The sequence below is a fragment of the Salvelinus sp. IW2-2015 genome, linkage group LG36 (assembly GCF_002910315.2).
Source record: "Salvelinus sp. IW2-2015 linkage group LG36, ASM291031v2, whole genome shotgun sequence".
NCBI lineage: Eukaryota > Metazoa > Chordata > Actinopteri > Salmoniformes > Salmonidae > Salvelinus > Salvelinus sp. IW2-2015.
In genome coordinates, this window is record NC_036875.1 from 27525862 (window position 1) to 27547788 (window position 21927).

Below are 21927 nucleotides of genomic sequence, written 5' to 3' on the forward strand. Positions count from 1 at the left end.
CGCCCTGAAGCCCTCACTTCTGTCATCATGAAGTGCTTTGAGAGGCTAGTTAATTAAAACTTCTTCAGGATTGGTGGGTCCCCTGCGGGACGGTTGAGCTAACATAGGCCAATGCGATTAGCATAAGGTTGTAAGTAACAAGAACATTTCCTAGTACATAGACATAGCTGATATTGGCAGAAAGCTTAAATTCTTGTTAATCTAACTGCACTGTCCAATTTACAGTAGTGGTTCATGGTTCACAACTTTTTACACATACACTGCTGCCATCTAGTGGCCAACATCTAAATTGCACCTGGGCTGGAATAATACATCATGGCCTTTCTCTTGCATTTCAAAGATGATGGTACAAAACAAATACAAAAAAACTGTTGTTTTTTTCTTTGTATTATCTTTTACCAGATCTAATGTGTTATATTCTCCTACATTCCTTTCACATTTCCACAAACTTCAAAGTGTTTCCTTTCAAATGGTACCAAGAATATGCATATCCTTGCTTCAGGGCCTGACCTACAGGCAGTTAGATTTGGGTGTGTCATTTTAGGRGGAAAAAAAAGAGGATGGTGCGGTCTGCCCAATGCATCAACGGGGGCAAACGACCTGCCCTCCAGGACACCTACAGCACCCGATGTCACAGGAAGGCCAAAAAGATAATCAAGGATATCAACCACCCGAACCCCAGCCTGTTCACCCAGCTGTCATCCAGAAGGCGAGGTCAATACAGGTGCATCAAAGCTGGGACCGAGAGACTGAAAAACATTTTATATCTCAAGGTCATCAGACTGTTAAATAGCCATCACTAGCCGGCTTCCACCCGGTTAAGCAACCCTGCACCTTAGAGGCTGCTGTCCTATATACATAGACTTGAAATCAGTGGCCACTTTAATATTGGAACACTATTCACTTGAATAATGTTTACATACTGCTTTACTCATCTCATATATACAGTATATACTGTATTCTATTCTACTGTATTTTAGTCAATGCCATTCTGACATTGTTCAATCTAATATTTATATAGTTCTAATTTCCATTATTTTACTTTGTGTGTATTGTTGTGAATCGTTTTTAGATACTACTGCACTGTTAGATACTAATGCACTGTTGGATCTAGAAACACAAGCATTTCGCTACACCCGCATTAACATCTGCTAAATATGTGTATGTGACCAATAACATTTGATTTGATTTGATCTAAAAACACCAGGTTTGCCACTGGGGGGATATAACATTAAATCAATGTGTATTTTTCCCCATGTAAGGTTAAAAACAATTAGAAAACGTCCTTTTGGTCTGTGTGCTGGGATATAAGGGAAAAGGGTGAATTCTTATTTATCAGGATGCCCATAACTCTGCTGTTACTACAGTAGGTGGCAGCATAGGCCTCTCCAACTCAGCTCCTCTTTAAATATAACATTTCCCCCAAAAAATTAAGTGTAGCTCTTGCAGAAAAAACACATCTGCAGACAATGTTCTGCTTTTTTTTGCCATCATGAAGCCTGTGCACATTCCATATAATAAGTTAGATTTTGTTGGCCTTTTCTTTTATAGAATCAATGTTAACATTGTCTGTTCCATCTGTCATTGAAGAACCAGATAAAACATTTTAGCAGATATGTCATTTGAGGGCGGTGGACATCTCATGGATACTGTGGATAGATGGCAGCATTTGCGCTAAATTGAAAGAGGGAAGAGTCATAGTATGAATATATACTGTATATAAACGTGTAAACATCTCGGAACATGTAAGCTGAGCAAACATTTAACAGAGAACAAACAAAAAACATAAAGCAAGTACCTCTTGTACTTTGAGGCGCTATGCCTTTTTATGGCTTTTAAGCTCTAACTCCTCCCCTAATGTACCAAAAATCTGTGGATAACGTCATTGTAAATACATTGGAGAAAGCCTGCCACTTAAATACTGTGATCAGTTTGTAATATCTTGTGAATTAAATTAAAGTATAGTGGCTAGTGGGGCTCTACTTGCGGAGAATGGACCCACCGAGAGACCGAAGTGAGATGAGTGGAGTCACCACATATACTTCAGGAAAGTGTCTGATGCCCTTCCAGCTACCTCGTCCCGATCCCTCGGATAGAGCCCATCTCCACTCTCGCCAATAAACACCATTTGATCGTAACTAGAATGGTAAACAAGGAATAATAATGACTTGACCTCCTCTCCTAATTTGTCCAGAACTCTTATTCATTTCACAGCAGGTTTGCAAGTCACATAAAGGAATAAAATGACATTGTAGTATAGATAAATCCTTCCTTCCCTCTTTCCCAAGCCAACATGTATTGCATTTTAACTGTGGTCTATAATAAAGGGCACTTCATTTAATATAACAAGGTTTTGAAATCCAATATTGGTGCACAATTTCTACTTAAAATATCAAAGTGACGCGAAAGGGACTCATTTTGTAGAATGACCCAGTAATCATGGTGCTCTACAGGCCCTCACTACACCAGGAGAGGCCTCCTCATCTAAAGCAGAGTGGGACTAGAGGGACTCAGAGCCTCACTGTCGTGATCATCAGTTTTAGTTCTGTTTGTCAGCACATTAAGCAGCAAAGAAAACAACATGCTCAAGCGTGTAGCTGGATCCTTAAGTTCAGGGTGAGACTGGAATGTTAGGTGAACACAGACCACCTGGTTAGATAGCTCACTCACACACACACGCACACGCACGCACACACACACACATACTACACACACGTGCAGACACACACACAGCTGTCCGTCATGAAAAAGAATAATGCCAGTCTTGACACCAGAGTCAAGCTGACATTTTTAAAGCTGTTATTTTCCAAAATAATGTTGATTTCACACTAGAGCACATACAGTAGTAGCTTGTGCTCCATACATTCCTTAAAGAGGAGTAGATTAGGGTTGACCTCCAAGAGGTTAACTCCACATTCTGTTCATCTCTGTCTGCATGAAGACATGTCTGCAGTGTGTGTAATTGGGAGTGGTTTTTGTGCTTGTGATATCTTCTCCTCTCACTGGTGGACTTCCTGTCCAGACAAGAAACAGGAAATAGATTCCTAAGCATGGTCTAGAGTACCAGACAGGCGACAGACATGTCATGGTATCTTCAACAATTAATTGTCTGAGTATGAGACTGAAACCTTGGATGGTGTAGGTTCATTTCCATCATCTCTGAGGATTTTCTAGACTTTGTAATGTAGGTGGATTCCTGAGAAAACGTTCATGGCTGTCCTACACAAAAAAGTAATATATGGGCATACAGTGTCTTCAGAAAATATTCACACCCCTTGATTTTTTCCATATTTTTGTTGTGTAAGAGCATGAATTTAAAATAGTTTAAATGAAGATTGTTTTGTCACTGGCCTACACACAATACCCCATAACGTCAAAGTGGAATTATGTTTTTAGAAATTTGTACAAATTAATAAAAAATAAAAATGGAAATGTCTTGAGTCAATAAGTATTCTACCCCTTTGTTATGGCAAGCCTAAATAAGTTCAGGAGTGAAATGTCCTAAAAAAGTCACATCATAAATTGCATGGACTCTGTGTGCAATGATAGTGTTTAACATGATTTGTGAATGACTACCTCATCTCAGTACCCCACACATACAATTATCAGTAAGATCCATCAGTCAAGCAGTGAATTCTAAACACAAATTCAACCACAAAGACCAGGGAGGTTTTCTAATGCCTCGCATGGATAAAAAAAAWTTGAAAGGCAGACATTGAATATCCCTTTTTATTTAACTAGGCAAGTCAGTTAAGAACAAATTCTTATTTACAATGACGGCCTGCCCAGGCCAAACCCGAACGACGCTGGGCCAATTGTGCACCGCCCCATGGGACTCCCTATCATGGCCAGATGTGAATCGTCCTGGATTTTATCCAGGGACTGTAGTGACACCTCTAGCACTGAGACACAGTGCCTTAGACAGCTGCACCACTCGGTAGCCCCTTTGAGCATAGTGAAGTTAATAATTACACTTTGGATGGTGTATCAATACACCCAGTCACTACAAAGATACAGGCATCCTTCCTAACTCAGTTGCCAGAGAGGAAGGAAACCACTAGTTTTAGAGTTTAATGGCTGTGATAGGAGAAAACTGAGGGATCCACAACATTGTAGTTACTCCACAATACTAACCTAATTGACAGAGTGAAAAGAAGTCTGTAAAGAATAAAAATATTGCAACAAGGCGTAAAATAATACTGCAAAATGTTTGACAAATAGCTTCACTTTTTGTCCTGAATACAAAAGTGTTATGTTTGGGGCAAATCCAATACAACACAATTCTTTAAATTTTACCTTTATTTAACTAGGCAAGTCAATTAAGAACAAATTCTTATTTACAATGACAGCCTAGGAACCTTGTTCAGGGGCAGAACAACAGATTTTTACCTTGTCAGCTCGGGGATTCGATCTTCCAACCTTTCGGTTACTTGCCCAACGCTCTAACCACTAGACTACTTGCCGCCCCACATCACTGAGTACCACTCTCCGTATTTTCAAGCATGGTGGTGGCTGCATCATGTTATGGGTATGCTTGTAATCATTAAGGACTGGGGAGTTTTTCAGGATAAAAAATAAACTAAATCATAGAGGAAGACCTGATTCAGTCTCCACCGGATAAATTCACCTTTCCGCAGAACAATAACCTAAAACCCATATATAAATGTGACATATATAAAAAATATATATGATCATATATTTTAATAACATTTATAAATCTCACACACCCCATACAAAAAAATTATAATATGGATATGTATTTTCATCAGGTAAAATGTTCTCAGAACATTAGTTATTTTTGTATAATGCATTTATACATTTAAATATATACATAAATCTCACACATAGGGAGATTGACTACTTTGTTGTTTCTTGTATCTACTGTAGATGATACTTACCATCTCATTTTGAGATTAGATTGAGATGGTATAGACAACTACCTCTGCCTTTGTGCAAGGAGGAGCAGGAGGAGCACTGCCAGAGCCCTGCAAAATGACCTCCAGCAGGCCACAAATGTGCATGTGTCTGCTCAAACGGTCAGAAACAGACTCCATGAGGGTGGTATGAGGGTCCGACGTCCACAGGTGGGGGTTATTCTTACAGCCCAACACTGTGCAGGACGTTTGGCATTTGCCAGAGAACACCAAGATTGGCAAATTCGCCACTGGCGCCCTGTGCTCTTCACAGATGAAAGCAGGTTCACACTGAGCACATGTGACAGACGTGACAGAGTCTGGAGACGCCGTTGGAGAACGTTCTGCTGCCTGCAACATCCTTCAGCATGACCGGTTTGGCGGTGGTCAGTCATGGTGTGGTGCATTTCTTTGGGGGGCCCGCACAGCCCTCCATGTGCTCGCCAGAGGTAGCCTGCTGCCATTAGTACCGAGATGAGATCCTCAGACCCCTTGTGAGACCATATGCTGGTGCGGTTGGCCTGGGTTCCTCCTAATGCAAGACAATGCTAGACCTCATGTGGCTGGAGTGTGTCAGCAGTTCCTGCAAGAGGAAGGCATTGATGCTATGGACTGGCCTGCCCATTCCCCAGACCTGAATCCAATTGAGAACATCTGGGACATCATGTCTCGCTGCACCACCAACGCCACGTTGCACCACAGACTGTCCAGGATGTGGCGGCATGCTTTAGTCCAGGTCTGGGAGGAGATCCCTCAGGAGACCATCCGCCCACCTCATCAGGAGCTGCCCAGGCGTTGTAGGGGGTCATACAGGCACGTGGAGGCCACATACACTACTGAGCCTCATTTTTTGACTTGTTTAAGGACATTACATCAAAGATGGATCAGCCTGTAGTGTGGTTTTCCACTTTAATTTTGAGTGTGACTCCAAATCCAGACCTCCATGGGTTGATAAATTTGATTTCCATTGATCATTTTTGTGTGATTTTGTTGTCAGCACATTCAACTATGTAAAGGAAAAAGTATTTAATAAGAATATTTCATTCATTCAGATCTAGGATGTGTTATTTTAGTGTTCCCTTAATTTTTTGGAGCAGTGTATGTAATTGGTTGTAATCCACAATTATTTTGGGCTGAGTCCTCTAAGGATTTCCATTGGGAATTGTTTATGCCTGTTGCCACCAGCAAGGGGCTCGGTAGGAGCGCAAGCACAGCGCGTTGCGTGTCCCCTTCCCTCAACTACACTCAAAGAAGACGCCTGTGACAACTTTAACACCATGCCCAAACTGGACGCGTGGGTGCGCCATCGTGCTCAAATTGATTTTGTCCCCCCACACCAAACGCGATCACGACACTCAGGTTGAAATATCAAAACAAACTCTGAACCAATTATATTAATTTGGGGACAGGTCGAAAATCATTAAGCATTTATGGCAATTTAGCTAGCTAGCTTGCAGTTGCTAGCTAAATTGTCCTATTTAGCTAGCTTGCTGTTGCTAGCTAATTTGTCCTGGGATATAAACATTGAGTTGTTATTTTACCTGAAATGCCCAAGGTCCTCTACTCCAACAATTAATCCACACATAAAACGATCAACCGAATCATTTGTAGTCATCTCTCCTCCTTCCAGGCTTTTTCTTCTTTGGACTTTATATGGCGATTGGCATCTATCTTCATAATAGGGTGTATTACCACGACCGACTGACCTCAGTTCATATTTCAATCACCCACCTGGGTAACCAATGAGGAGATGGCACGTGGGTATCTGCTTCTATAAACCAATGAGGAGATGGGAGAGGCAGGACTTGCACCGCGTTCAGCATCACAAATATAACTTATTTCTATTTTAGCACTTGGCAACGCAGATGCTCGTTGGCACGTGCGAGCAATGTGGGTGCAATTATTGAATAACATGTACGTGTACATTTATTTTGCAACGCTCGTGCACGCGATGCGAGCGGTGTGGTCAGCATGCAATAGTTTCTCCTCCTGTCTCCTTTTTCTTTGTTGTTATTAAACAGGTATGTGGTGTACACAAGCAAAAAAAATTATAGACAATGTTAGAGTAGAAAGGGTTACCTGAGTGATACTTGCCTTTTATGTTGAAATTGTAAAGTTTAAATGCGTACATTTATTGAGTGAAAACGGTTAGCGATCTTGACATTGAGATTACTGGGTTTGCGGCTAAACTAGGCTAGCCCATAGAAAAACACAAGACAAAATGGCGGAGTTAAAACTCTGGTATGAATATATTGATTTATAGCTCCTCTGAGGTAATTTTGTGGTTTCTTATCTAATCCGTTTATATGGTGTAGGCCCTGACATCTCCCCACCCAAGAGTTATATACAGTTGAAGTCGGAAGTTTACATACACTTAGGTTGGAGTCATTAAAACTAGTTTTTCAACCGCTCCACAAAATTAACTATAGTTTTGGCAAGTCGGTTAGGACATCTACTTTGTGAATGACACAAGTAATTTTTCCAACAATTGTTTACAGACAGATTATTTCACTTATAATTCACTGCATCACAATTCCAATGGGTCAGAAGTTCAKATACACTAAGTTGACTGTGCCTTTAAACAGGTTGGAAAATTCCAGAAAATGATGTCATGGCTTTAGAAGCTTCTGATAGGCTAATTGACATTATTTGAGTCAATTGGAGGTGTACCTGTGGATGTATTTCAAGGTCTACCTTCAAATCATGAAAAATCTAAAGAAATCAGCCAAGACCTCAGACAAAAAATTGTAGACCTCCACAAGTCTGGTTCATCCTTGGGAGCAATTTTCAAACGCCTGAAGGTACCACGTTCATCTCTAACAAAACAATAGTATGCAAGTATAAACACCATGGACCCACACAGCCGTCATACTGCTCAGGAAGGAGACGCGTTCTGCTCCTAGAGATAACGTACTTCAGTGTGAAAAGTGCAAATCAATCCCAGAACAACACAAAGACCTTGTGAAGATGCTGGAGGAAACAAGGTTACAAAATATCTATATCCACAGCAAAACAAGTCCTATATTGACATAACCGAAAGGGCGCTCAGCAAGGAGAACCACTGCTCCAAAACCAACATAAAAAAGCCAGACTATGGTTTGCAACTGGGGACATGGGAACAAAGATCGTACTTTTTGGTGAAATGTCCTCTGGTCTGATAAAACAAAATAGAACTGTTTGGCCATACATGACCATCGTTTCATTGTTGGAGGAAAAGGGGGATGCCTGCAAGCTGAAAGAACACCATTCAAACCGTGAAGCACGGGGGTGGCAGCATAATGTTGTGGGGTGCTTTACTTCAGGAGGGTCTGGTGCACTTCACAAAATAGATGGCATCATGACGGCAGGAAAATTATGTGGATATATTGAAGAACCATCTCAAGACATCAGACAGGGAGATAAAGCTTGGTCCCAAATGGGTCTTCCAATGGACAATGACCACCAAGCATACTTCCAAAGTTGTGGCAAAATTGCTTAAGAGACAACAGACTCAAGGTATTGGAGTGGCCATCACAAAGCCCTGACCTCAAGAAAATTTGTGGGCAGAACTGAAAAAGCATGTGCGAGCAAGAGGCTACAAACCTGACTCAGTTACACCAGCTCTGTCAGGAGGATTAGGCCAAAATTCACCCAACTTATTGTGGGAAGCTTGTGAAGGCTACCTGAACCGTTTGACCCAAGTTAAACAATTTAAAGGCAATGCTACCAAATACTAATTGAGTGTATGAAACTTCTGACCCACTGTGAATGTGATGAAAGAAATAAAAGCTAAAATAAATAATTCTCTATACTATTATTCTGATATTTCACATTCTTAAAATAAATGTTGATCCTACCTGACCTAAGACAGGGAGTTTTTACTAGGATTAAATGTCAGGAATTGTGAAAAACTGATTTTAAATGTATTCGGCTAAGGTGTATGTAAACTTCTGACTTCAACTGTATTGTTAACATGTATTGTGACATATAAGGCACATGTAATCAACATTTGAATACTACGTGTCACATATATGCATATATTATATACATGCGTTCGGAAAGTACTCAGGCCCTTTGAATTTTTCCACATTTTGTTACGTTACAACCTATTCTGAAAGGATTAAATACATTTTTCCCCCTCATCCATCTACACACAATACCCATAATCACAAAGTGAAAACAGTTTTTTTGAAATTTAGCAAATGATATAAAAAAAACTAAAACAGGAAATACCTTATTTACATAAGTATTCATACCCTTTGCTATGAGACTTGAAATTGAGCTCAGGTGCATCCTGTTTCCATTGATCATCCTTGAGATGTTTCTACAACTTGATTGGAGTCCACCTGTGGTAAATTCAATTGATTGGGCATGATTTGGAAGGCACACACCTGTCTATATAAGGTCCCACAGTTGTACTTGTATTTGAAGCTACTTTTCCTGGGGTGTATGCATGTGTCTATTTTTGTGTTGCTTCACAGTCCCTGCTGTTCCATAAGGTGTATTTGACAGTACATGTCAGAGCATAAACCAAGCCATGAGTTCGAAGGAATTGTCCGTAGAGCTCAGAGACAGGATTGTGTCGAGGCACAGCTCTGGGGAACGGTACCAAAAAATGTCTGCAGCATTGAAGGTCCCCAAGAACACAGTGGCCTCCATCATTAATAAATGGAAGAAGTTTGGAACCACCAAGACTCTTCCTAGAGCTGGCCGCCCGGCCAAACTGAGCAATCGGGGGAGAAGGGCATTGGTCAGGGAGGTGACCAAGAACCCGACGGTCACTCTGACAGAGCTTCAGAGTGCCTCTGTGGAGATGGAAGAACCTTCCAGAAGGACAACCATCTCTGCAGCACTCCACCAAGCAGGCCTTTATGGTAGAGTGGCCAGACAGAAGCCACTCCTCAGTAAAAGGCCCTCTTGGAGTTTGATGAAAAAAAGGCACCCAAAGGACTCTCAGACCATGGGACACAAGATTCTCTAGTCTGATGAGACCAAGATTTAACTCTTTGGCCTGATTTGATTAGATTTGAATGCCAAGCGTCACGTCTGGAGAAAACCTGGCACCATCCCTATGGTGAAGCAGGGTGGTGGCAGCATCATGCTGTGGGATGTTTTTCAGCAGCAGGGACTGGGAGACTAGTCAGGATCAAGAGAAAGAGGAACAGAGAAAAGTACAGAGAGATCCTTGATCCTTCACCTTCCAACAGGACAACGACCCTAAGCACACAGCCAAGACAATGCAGGAGTGTCTTTGGGACAAGTCTTTGAATGTCCTTGAGTGGCCTAGCCAGAGCCAGGACTTGAACCCGATCTAACATCTCTGGAAAGACCTGAAAATAGCTGTGCAGCAACGCTCCCCATCAAACCTGACAGAGCTTGAGAGGATCTCCAGAGATGAATGGGAGAAACTCCCCAAATACAGGTGTGCCAAGCTTGTAGCGTCCTACTCAAGAAGACTCAATCTCTGCCAAAGGTGAAGTACTGAGAAAAGGGTCTGAATACTTATGTAAATGTGATATTTACATATCTAAAAACTCGTTTTTGCTTTGTTATATGGGGTATTGTGTGTAGATTGATGATGGGAAAAAACTATTTATTACATTTTAGAATAAGGCTAACGTAGCAAAATGTAGAAAAAGTCAAGGTGTCTGAATACTTTCCAAATGCACTGTAAGTGTATATAAGGCATAAATATATTTCACATATGAAAATGGCCAAATCTTGTATATGTATCCACATATATGAGTTTAAGTGATATACACACTCAGCGGCCAGTTTATTAGGTACACCACCAGGTATTCAGTTACTGTGCGATGGAACGTTAGAATGGGAAAAACTAGTGACCTAAGCGACTTTGAGCGTGGTATGATCGTCGGTGCCAGATGCACCGGTTACAGTATCTCAGAACAGGCCGGTCTCCTGGGCTTTTCACACACGACAGTGTCTAGAGTTTACTGAGAATGGTGCGACAAACAAAAATCATCCAGTCATCTCCAGTCCTTTGGGTGAAAACAACTTGTTGATGAGAGGTCAAAGGAGAATGGAGAATGGCAAAAATCGTGCAAGCTAACAGGCGTGCCACAAACAGGCAAATAACAGCACAGTACAACAGTGGTGTGCAGAAAGGTTTCTCAGAACACACAAATCATTGCTCCTGGTCACAGATGGGCTTTTGCAGCAAATGACCACACCGGGTTCAACTCCTATCAGCTAAAAACTATCAGCTACTTCTGGCCCTTCTTTTGACACTGTGTTAACAACCCTCCAGGCGAGCTTCAATGCCATACAACTCTCCTTCCGTGGCCTCCAATTGCTCTTAAATACAAGTAAAACTAAATGCATGCTCTTCAACCGATCGCTGCCTGCACCTGCCCGCCTGTCCAACATCACTACTCTGGACGGCTCTGGACTTTAGGAATATGTGGACAACTACAAATACCTAGGTGTCGGTTAGACTGTAAACTCTCCTTCCAGACTCACATCAAACATCTCCAATCCAAAGTTAAATCTAGAATTGGCTTCCTATTCCGCAACAAAGCATCCTTCACTCATGCTGCCAAACATACCCTTGTAAAACTGACCATCCTACCAATCCGACTTCGATGATGTCATTTACAAAAGCTCCAAAACCCTACTCAATAAACTTGGATGCGTCTATTAACAGTGCCATTCCGTTTTGTCACACAAAGCCCCATTACTACCCACCACGGCGACTGTACCTCTGTTGGTGGCCCTCGCTTCAATCGTCGCCAAACCCACTGGCTCCAGGTCATCTACACAAGACCCTGCTAGGTAAAAGTCCCCCCTTAATCTCAGGCTCGCTGGTCACCATAGCAGCACTTACCTGTAGCACGCCGTCCAAGGCAGGGGTATATCTCTCTGGTCACCCCCAAAACCAATTCTTCCTTTGGCCGCCTCTCCTTCCAGTTCTCTGCTGCCAATGACTGGAACGAACTACAAAAATCTGAAACACTTATCTCCCTCACAGCTTTTAAGCACCAGCTGTCAGAGCAGTCATAGATTACTGCACTGTACATAGCCATCTATAATTTAGCCCAAACAACTACCTCTTTACCACCTGTATTTATTTATTTATTTTGCTCCTTTGCACACCCCATTATTTCTATCTCTATCTTTACACTTTCTTCCACTGCAAACCAACCATTCGCAGTGTTTTTTTTTTTTACCCTTGTTTATTGTATTTACTTCGCCACCATGGCCTTTTTATATTTTTATTTATTTATATATATATTTTGTTTGCCTTCACCTCCCTTATCTCACCTCACTTGCTCACATTGTATATAGACTTATTTTTCACTGTATTATTGACTGTATGTTTGTTTTACTCCATGTGTAACTATGTGTTGTTGTATGTGTCGAACTGCTTTGCTTTATCTTGGCCAGGTCGCAATTGTAAATGAGAACGTGTTCTCAATTTGTCTACCTGGTTAAATAAAGGTGAAATAAAATAAAATAAAAAAACAAGACGAAGCAGTACCAGTGTGCACGCGATCACCAACACTGGACAATTGAGGAATGGAAAAGCATTGCCTGGTCCGACAAATCCCGGTTCCTGTTGCGTCATGCTGATGGCAGAGTCAGGATTTAGCATAAGCAGCATGAGTCCATAGCCCCATCCTGCCTGGTGTCAACGGTACGGGCTGGTGGCGGTGGTGTAATGGTGTGGGGAATGTTTTCCTGGCACACGTTAGGGCCCTTGATACCAATTGCGTAACGTTTCCATGCCCCAAAGAATTCAGGCTGTTCTGGGGGCAAAGGGTTGTCCTAATAAATTGGCAACTGAGTGTATTGCCATATATTACTTTTCCCTATGGGCTAAACCATGCTGAGTGATGTCCAATTATCAGATCTGATACAAAATAAAATACTTTGAGTCAGTTCTTAAAGATGAGGAAATGTTTGCCAATAGAACTTAGCAATTTATTACACATCAGTAATTACATGATTTCTCTGCACATATAGAACACTAGGCAACATGACAACACAGGGTTGGTGAAAAACAATTAGCAACAATCAAACACTTTAAGGAAATGACAATCACATCAAATCAAAGTACTATATACAAAATATATTACAGTCAATTACACACATAGTTACACACATAGCACGATGTAAAAAAAAAAAAGATCAGAAAAAGGCTTGGCTGAGCAGTGTTCCCACAAACTAAATTCTTTAAACAGAACCATCATGTGGTATATTAGGTCCAAAACAGCCAGCTAATACTTTTGTTACAAATTTGAAACATATTTGGCCAAGAAGTGATCAGAAGTATCCTTGGGGGGTGGTGTGAGGCATGGAGAGTGGTCTAGGCTTCTCCAGAGTGCTTTCTAAGAGACCTACAGATGTAGGATCTTAATTTGAGACAGTTTGCTACAGCAGTAAAATAATCCTGCAGCAACAGGAAATGTGAATTATTATGTGGATTATAATACATTTTTTGTAGGGGTTGATACATTTCATTCATTAGGGAAAATTAAGTCTGAAATTTCAAAGTGGAAATTACAAACTTTAGAAGCCTTTTTAAAACTGAAATAGTCTACAAGTTTGCATTTCCTGCTTTGCAGTAAAATTCTCATCAATAAAAGAGTGATCAAATTAAGATCCTACATCTGTAAACCCACCCTGGACTTTTTCTAGTGAGCGGAGAGTCTTCTACTTGAGAGTGAGTACACAGGAAATGTGTTGTGGTTCCTAGGGGTTGATACATTTCATTCATTAGGGAAAATTAAGTCTGAAATTTCAAAGTGGAAATTACAAACTTTAGAAGCCTTTTTAAAACTGAAATACTCTACAAGTTTGCATTTCCTGCTTTGCAGTAAAATTCTCATCAATAAAAGAGTGATCAAATTAAGATCCTACATCTGTAAACCCACCCTGGACTTTTTCTAGTGAGCGGAGAGTCTTCTACTTGAGAGTGAGTACACAGGAAATGTGTTGTGGTTCCAGGGGGTTCTGTTAGAGCTGGTCACAGCTCAGTGCCAGGGTGATGTCACAGCGATGTCATATCCTCTCTCTCAGAACCAAACAGTATTGACTTTGTCCTGATCCAGACCTGACGAGAGCGTGAGAGAGGACAACATAAACTTTTAGATTAAACAAAAACGTAGCATGCATGTAGACATCAGTGGAAGCTCCTCAGTGAATTTCATAAAAATAGCAAAACATTTAAAAAGTTATCCTTTTTAGATAAAACTATACAAAATATATTCACATGTCACCAAATAATTGATTAAACCACACTGTTTTGCAATGAAGGTCTACAGTAGCCTTAACAGCACTCTGAAGGGTAGCATAATGGTGTAGCCGGACAACAGCTAGCTTCCGTCCTCCTCTGGGTACATTGACTTCAATAAAAAACTTAGGATGCTCATGATCCTCACCCCCTTCCATAGACTTATACAGTAATTATGACAACTTCCAGAGAACGTCCTCCAATCAGAGCTCTTGCAGCATGAACTGACATGTTGTCCACCCAATTAAAGGATCAGAGAATGAATCTAGTTCATAAAGCATAAGCTACAGCTACCTAGCTAGCACCACAGTGCATAAAATGTGGTGAATAGTTGACAAATAGAGAAAAAGACAATAGTTGAACAGTTTGAACAAATTAATTTGAAAAATTAAGGAGAAGCAAGAGACACAGAGAGATATTTAGTAATTTATTTTCACTTTCACTTTCACTTATCTAGCAAATGCAGCTAGCTAGCTAGTTTAGCCTACTCAAACACCCAGCTCAAACAGAGGGATGCTATGTTAGCTAGCTGGCTATGCCTATATAGCACAACACTGGAACTCTTCCAATTCAAGGTAAGCTTTTGGTTTTACAAATGTATTGCCACCAGTGTAACTGCTAAAGTGCTTATTCAACTGCTTACTGACTGCACACTGTAACGTTACTGCATGATTGTAGCAGGTTTACTAAAATGTTAGTTATATTAGCTATGTTGACTATGACGTTACTTTGGCTAATATGGTGACAACGATGTAGGCTGTGTGTAGCGGTTATGATTTGGCTTGGAAAGGGTTTTCACCTGGACACATTCAGCTGATGTGTTGTGCATTGAAGTCCTCAAGCGAAGGGAAAAGGTGAGAGGAGAAGAGTGCATAGATGCGAGAAGGAATACAACGTGGCGGCTATGAAAGTGAACTGTGTTTACATGTTATCAGGGGTGTATTCATTTAACAGATTCTGTTGTAAACGTTTCTTAAACAGAAGCAAACGGAACGGAATGTAAAACTGTTGGACTAATGATTACACACTAGATCAGATAGATGCAGGCAAGAGTGTGCAAGGCAGTTTCTCTTAACCTGTGTGCACCTTCGTTAAAAAAAACTTGCATTCATAGGCTAGGTTGTAGCAGCCTCATGATGGGTGTAGGAACAATTCAAGTATCATGTAGTAGCCTAAACCTATCGATGTTACATCGAACTGGGTGAATGGAATATGAATGACAGTCATTCAATATGCTGTAATAAAAATAAGGCCATGCGCATGACAAAAAAAATCCTCCCTCATCTTAAATGGCACTGACCGCCACTGGTAGACATACAAGAGAGAGACTGCATGTGTGTGTATGTGTGCTCCAGGTCCGAGGTTTACCTGAGTCGTAGATATCCAAGGGTGTGTGTAGAGCTGCGGGCCAGGCTGAGGGGGTCAGGGTGGGGGGGTTCGGGCTGGGGCTGGCCTGCTCCACCTCTATCTTCACACCACTATGTATCCCTGGGCTCTGGCTGCTGTGTGTGTTACTGTGTGTGCTGTGACCAGCAGGGCTGTGGGCTAGGGGACTCTGAGTCTTCACACCAGGCAGGAGTAGAGGGCTGAACCTGGGGTCCAGGCCTAGGCCATGGGACAGGTGGGGATGTATGACCGGGTGGGTGTGGTGGGGGTGCATGTGTGTGTGAGGGTGTGTGTGTGTGTAGACATTGTGGGCGTGTGTGTAGCTGGCGGAGGTCTGAGGGTTGCGGCTGTAGGCCCAGTGGTCTGGGAGAGAGGCTGTAGGAGGGAGGCTGGGCTGGGGCAGAATGTGGCCCGTCCACAGAGCACTGTCTGGGGCATGGAAGGCTGCTGGGCTGGGGGAGAAGTCTGGGTGGACGGAGAGACAGGGGCTGGTCTGGGACGGGTAACCTCCACCCCACAGAGAGGAGGACAGGGAACCACACTGGGCCTCCGAGAGAGATACACTGTCTGTGAGAGGGAGGTCATTTGTATGAGAAGAGGTTGTTATGGAGACAAGTTTCTACCATGTAATTGTATTAATTCTAGATCAAAAGTAACAGTACAATGTAAATTTACAGTAAATTACTGGCAGCACAGAAGCCAGTAAATTACTGTAGATTTACAGGAAATTTACTGTAACAAATGTACAGCATATTACGGGAACACCTGACTATAGTAACATGCTGTATTTCTAGAATTTACAGCGCATTACTGGAAGAACAGTGGTTAGTATACTGTTGCAGACTTACAGTGCAGGTAGCTATCTCTTTACTTGCTGTGACTGTGGTATATTCTTATTTACCCTAATTTTAATACACTAACTGTAAGTCGCTCTGGTTAAGAGCATCTGCTAGATGACCAAAATGTAAATGAAAAACATTAACACTTGCTAGGCACACTGCTTGGTATTATTATAATGACCTCCACCCCTAAACAAGGCCATGTCAATAGAATAATACCCAGCAGTGTGCTTTGCAAATGTAAATTTTAAACATTTACATTTTGGTCATTTAGCAGATGCACTTGTCCAGAGTGACTTACATTCATCTAACATTGATTTTTTTTTTTAAACACATATCACAGTCATAACAAGTAAAACATTTCTGTAACCATTACTGGGAATGTTGTTGTAGTTAAGGATACATTGGTCTTCAAATTATCCTGTATTTGTAACAAGATAACTTCTGGAAATAACTTTGCCCATCTTTGGCTATTGCAAAGTGTGATACGGTCATTTTCACAGTAACGTGCCACTAGCTTACTGTGACTTAAAGGAAAATGCAGCGCAATGATGCAGTACAATACTGTAAAATTAGCCCACTATACTGTAACAAAGGAAATGCTACTGTAGCCAGTTTTTTACTGTAATTACTAGTGATGCGGAAACAAAGCTTCCTTTCCAGGCAATTGTGTTGAAAATAGGTTCATTAAACGGCGTGTCATTATTCGTTCACAATGAACTTTAGTGACATCTGCTGGTCAGCAATAAATAGCAACGTGTGATTATCAGCTAGGTTTTTTCCCCTCTACTGATTTCATCAAAACTCTGTAGCGCAGCAGTAAGTCGTTGGCTTTAATGGATTGCCAGGTTTGCATCTTACATCATGCTTCCCTTTATTGCCAACAAGTTTACTATTTTTCTAAAATGGAATCTATGGCATTATTTAGGATGCTTAAGACAGCTTATACTATTTATTTATATTTTTTATAGAACCTTTATTTAACTAGGCAAGTCAGTTAAGAATAAATTCTTACATACAATGACGGCCAACCAAAAGGCAAAAGGCCTCCTGTGGGAAGGGGCCTGGGATTAAAAATAAATAGCATATAAATATAGGACAAGACACACATGACAACAAGAGAGACAACACTACATAAAGAGAGACCTAAGACAAGAACATGGCAAGGCAGCAGCACATGACAACAACATGGTAGCAACACAACATGGTAGCAGCACAAAACATGGTACAAACATTATTGGGCACAGACAACAGCACAAAGGGCAAGAAGGTAGAGACAACAATACATCACAAAAAGCAGCCACAACTGTCAGTAAGAGCGAAAAAGCATGTCATCGAACGAAGCGTCAGACGTCATTGATGACGTACTTCTGATAAAGTGATACACGCATCGGCACACTGCTTCTAAGTTAGCTGCTTTTGACACATGCCTTGGAGCTCCAATATCAAACGTAACATCACTAGTAATTACATGGGATTAGTGCAAGCAGGTTGGCTGCTAGGTAGTTGTATATTACAGCATACCAGTGAATATTTGGTGTTTTATTTCACTTGCACTTGTAGAGGCCTTAACAAAGGCTTCTAAACTTGCAGTGACTACAGGGTGAAACAGATCAAAAGGACATGGCTAATCACTCAACCATTAAAGGTTTGAGACTTGCATGCCGCTCTGATCTTTCCCCTATATACATTTAATTGTTAGGAAACTACTACCACATTTCACTTCAATTGTTACAGCACTTTCACTAACAGGTGCAACAAGTATAGCCTCAAATGTGTTTATGAGCCACAACAATACCATGCACCCACAAAATGTTTTTGGCACTCCAAAATTACAGTATGGTACTGTATTCTGTGGGTGTGTAACTAAATTATGTAAATTACTGGTAGCACAGAAACCAGTAAATTACTGTAGATTTACAATACAAAAATAAAAACAAATACGGTATGGTATGGTACTGTATTCTGTGGGGTACAGCATTCTCACTAAGGGGTGCAACAAATATAGCCTCTTACAAGGCATGCCTTGAAATATGTTAATGAGCTATACATAATTTCCCCACTATGCAGCATAACACAGTATTCTGCTGTAAATATACAGCAGAACAGGTAATACAGTATTTTATTGTAAAATTGCATTGCTCTTTACAGTACTGTACTGTGATATAGAATTACAGTATCAAACTGTAAAAGTTTTGCTGTAAATGTACAGTAATTTGTTACAGTGAAAGATAATACACCTATATGAATAAGACTGTTTTCAGATGACAGAATTCAAACTATGAGTAATGATATGAAAGTCCCTGCGTGTTCCTACCTTTCCACAGTCCAACCGAGGCAGAGGTGTGCATGGGGGTGGTCCTAGAGTTCTTGGTCTCTCCAGTGAAGGCACTGGTTTGGCTCAGAGCCCTAGAGAAATGTTCATCCACCACATCCCCAATGTCACCATGGAAATAGGTGAACAGGACACACCTGGAGCTCAGGTACTCTGCCTCAGCGGGCTGGCTGTCCTTCCCAGTACCCCCACAGCCCCTCAGCCCAGAACCCTCCAGGCCCCGTTGGACCCACTGCTCCCCAGCCAGTCTCCCCCCTCCTCCCCCACGCTGCTGTTGTTGTCTCCCCCCTGGACACTGCTGCTCTTGGCTGTCCTGCTGCATGCTGCTGTACACACCCAGCTTCTTCTACAGAGAGTGAAAGAAAGAGAGAGAGAGAGAGAGAGAGAGAGCAAGAGAGATAAGGTTAAAGTACGAAAAATTAATCTCAAAGGTTCAGCCATGAGAGCACCATCTGTCTGTCTATTTTGCGCCACAACGATCAAGCCACATGATTAAACGTGTGTGCCACATACACTGAACAGAATAGCCTACACCAATGCCCTTGTTAAAAGTCATACTATCCGTTACAAACTTCAATTCTCCATGACCTCCATTTTAAAGGAAAACGAATCATCTTTACAGACCGAAGTTTATTCAAGAAGTTGTAGGATGTTTCTCAGCGTGTGTTCTGGTGAAAGTATGTCAACTATGAAAATGCTCGTGGCCGTTCCAAAAGAACCATCATCATCAACATTCCTGAGAGACAGTGACGAGTTGTCATTAGCCTACACCCTTCTGACCGAACGAGGAGATTAATCATCCTAGTCATTATACATGACCTGCTCTAAATACACGGCGAGAAATGACCGCTTCAACTTTTCGAATTGTAACTTTATGAGTTCTGTGGTACAAAGGAGTCAGGACTTTTCGCTGTGAACTGACATCTGCGACGGGCCAAAACATTCAGCACGGAGTGTATTGGTGCCTAAAGCACCGGGACAATTATGGGAACACTAAAACAGCCTAGTATTAAAAAACAAACAAATATTACAAACTATTTTAGCGCAGTGTGTCTGGACACCCACCTGCTGCTGATGCTGTTGATGATGGTAGTATGCGGCTTTGTAGGCTGCTGCCGCTGCTGCTGAAGACGCAGGGAGATAGTGAGCTCCATAACTTTGGTAAAACATCACATCCAGACAACTCATGGCTGAGACGGGGCTGTCAGGGGCTCAGAGAGAAACACAGCCTGGATCAGCGCTCCTCAAACGGATGTAATCCTCACATCCACCGCTGCCTCCATATAAACCATGACTGTGACAATAGGCATGATGTCGGTGAAAGGAGCTGTTTGCATAAAGACAATACCGAATCACTAAGACCAACACCTCATACTGTGCCAAACCAAACCCGAGTGAAAGTGAACAAAAAGGTACCGGACAAACTCCACTTGGCCAAGTTATTAGACGCTACACTGATTGGAGGAAAGTTTTAACGGTACTGTATATGGAGGGAGAGGAGGGATAGGACTCTGCGTGCACACGCCCATGGAACTCATACACGCGGCTCGAAGTAGAGGGGTATGATGAGTGTAGCTGCCACTTGAAGATTCATTCAATCAATCACATGTATTTAATTGTATAAATCCCGTTTTACATCAGCAGTTGTCACAACGTGCTCTACAGATACCAAGCATAAAACCTCGACTTGGCCTCGAGTGAAATGTAATTGTAGGTATCTTCAGATAAGTGAATGTAAATATTCTGCATTGTGTCATAGACTATCTTTCATTGTATGTTGATTGTCATTTTAACCCATCGAGTGTAGTCTATCCATCGAGTGTAGTCTATCCATTGAGCGTAGTCTATCCATCGAGTGTAGTCTATCCATCGAGTGTAGTCTATCCTTGAGTGTATCTATTCCATCGAGTGTACTCCTATCCATCGAGTGTGTAGTCTATCCATCGAGTGTAGTCTATCCATCGGTGTACTCTATCCATCGAGTGTACTCTATCCATTGAGCGTAGTCTATCCATCGAGTGTAGTCTATCCATCGAGTGTCTAGTCTAGTCCATTGAGTGTAGTCTATCCATCGGAGTGTAGTCTATCCATCGAGTGTAGTCCTATCCATCGAGTGTAGTCTATCCATCGAGTGTAGTCTATCCATCGAGTGTAGTCTATCCATCGAGTGTAGTCTATCCATCGAGTGTAGTCTATCCATCGAGTGTAGTCTATCCATCGAGTGGTAGTCCTATCCATCGAGTGTCGGTCTAATCCTCGAGTGTAGTCTATCCATCGAGTGTAGTCTATCCATTGAGCGTAGTCTATCCATCGAGTGTCGTCTATCCATCGAGCGTAGTCTATCCATTGAGCGTAGTCTATCCATCGAGTGTAGTCTATCCATTGAGTGTCGTCTATCCATCGAGTGTACTCTATCCATCGAGTGTCATCTATCCATCGAGTGTAGTCTTATCTGTTTGGAGAATTCCATATACTAACCTATAGTAGAACATTTGGCATAGTTTTCCAGTAAACTTGGCAGGTTCTGACATGACCCCAAAAAAGGGAGAAAAAAGAAAGTGGCAGGTTAGACTGCAGTATAAAAGACTCCCATAAATTATGTAACAGAGGGATGTCAACATTATTATGTACGTATATAACTATATTCATACTGCACTGAATAAACCAGTGGAACTAAGGAACTGAACCACACTGACTGACTGCATTCACCTGACTAGGATATTCTCTTCCCAATTCCAAATCAAAAGATTTTGAATAGGAATCAGGAATATATTGCTTTTCCACATACCCACTCCTCTTAGATCTATAATAAGAACCTGTGTGAAGGGGCCAGGGTTTGGTTTGGAACATGTCCCTTAGCTGTCTTTGGTCCTTTGACTAGTGAGGAACTCAGTGGAAGCTGTCAATGAGTGATCTGCTTCCACCTGCTGGTGACATCACAGAGATCACTGCTCTCAGACCGACAGAGGTCTCACCAAATAAGTACGCCAAAGAATTACATATAACTTAATTGAATAGGATCTCTGTGGGTCTCACCACTCCTCTCTGACCCTGAGTAAACCTTGTGTTTCTCACATGGCTGGTGCTTCTGTCCCAGGCTCCCAGCTATAGACCTGAATAAAGATTGTAAATGGTCCTGGCCTGTGATTTCAGCCCAAACTCTGTAGATGGTGCGTCCGTGTCAGTTTTTGTAGAGCATAGACAGCTGTTCTTGAGAGGCAT

General features: G+C 41.7%; 1 protein-coding gene across 2 annotated transcripts; it reads right to left on the minus strand.

Moving 5' to 3' along the window:
• Positions 1–12800: 12800 nt before the first annotated feature.
• On the minus strand, positions 12801–20177 carry LOC111959745 (transcription cofactor vestigial-like protein 3). 2 transcript variants are annotated; one of them, XM_023981534.2, is made up of 4 exons: positions 19771–20177; positions 18688–19051; positions 15514–16098; positions 12801–13965 (listed from the first exon to the last, which is right to left on the minus strand). In XM_023981534.2, exons 1-4 carry the CDS (start codon positions 19891–19893, stop codon positions 13928–13930), a joined length of 1110 nt encoding a protein of 369 aa, XP_023837302.1. In that variant the 5' UTR covers positions 19894–20177; the 3' UTR covers positions 12801–13927. The 2 variants fall into 2 exon arrangements, with proteins under 2 accessions (XP_023837302.1, XP_070293762.1); XM_070437661.1 differs by lacking the exon at positions 19771–20177 and adding an exon at positions 19330–19426.
• Between the last annotated feature and the right edge of the window lie 1750 nt (positions 20178–21927).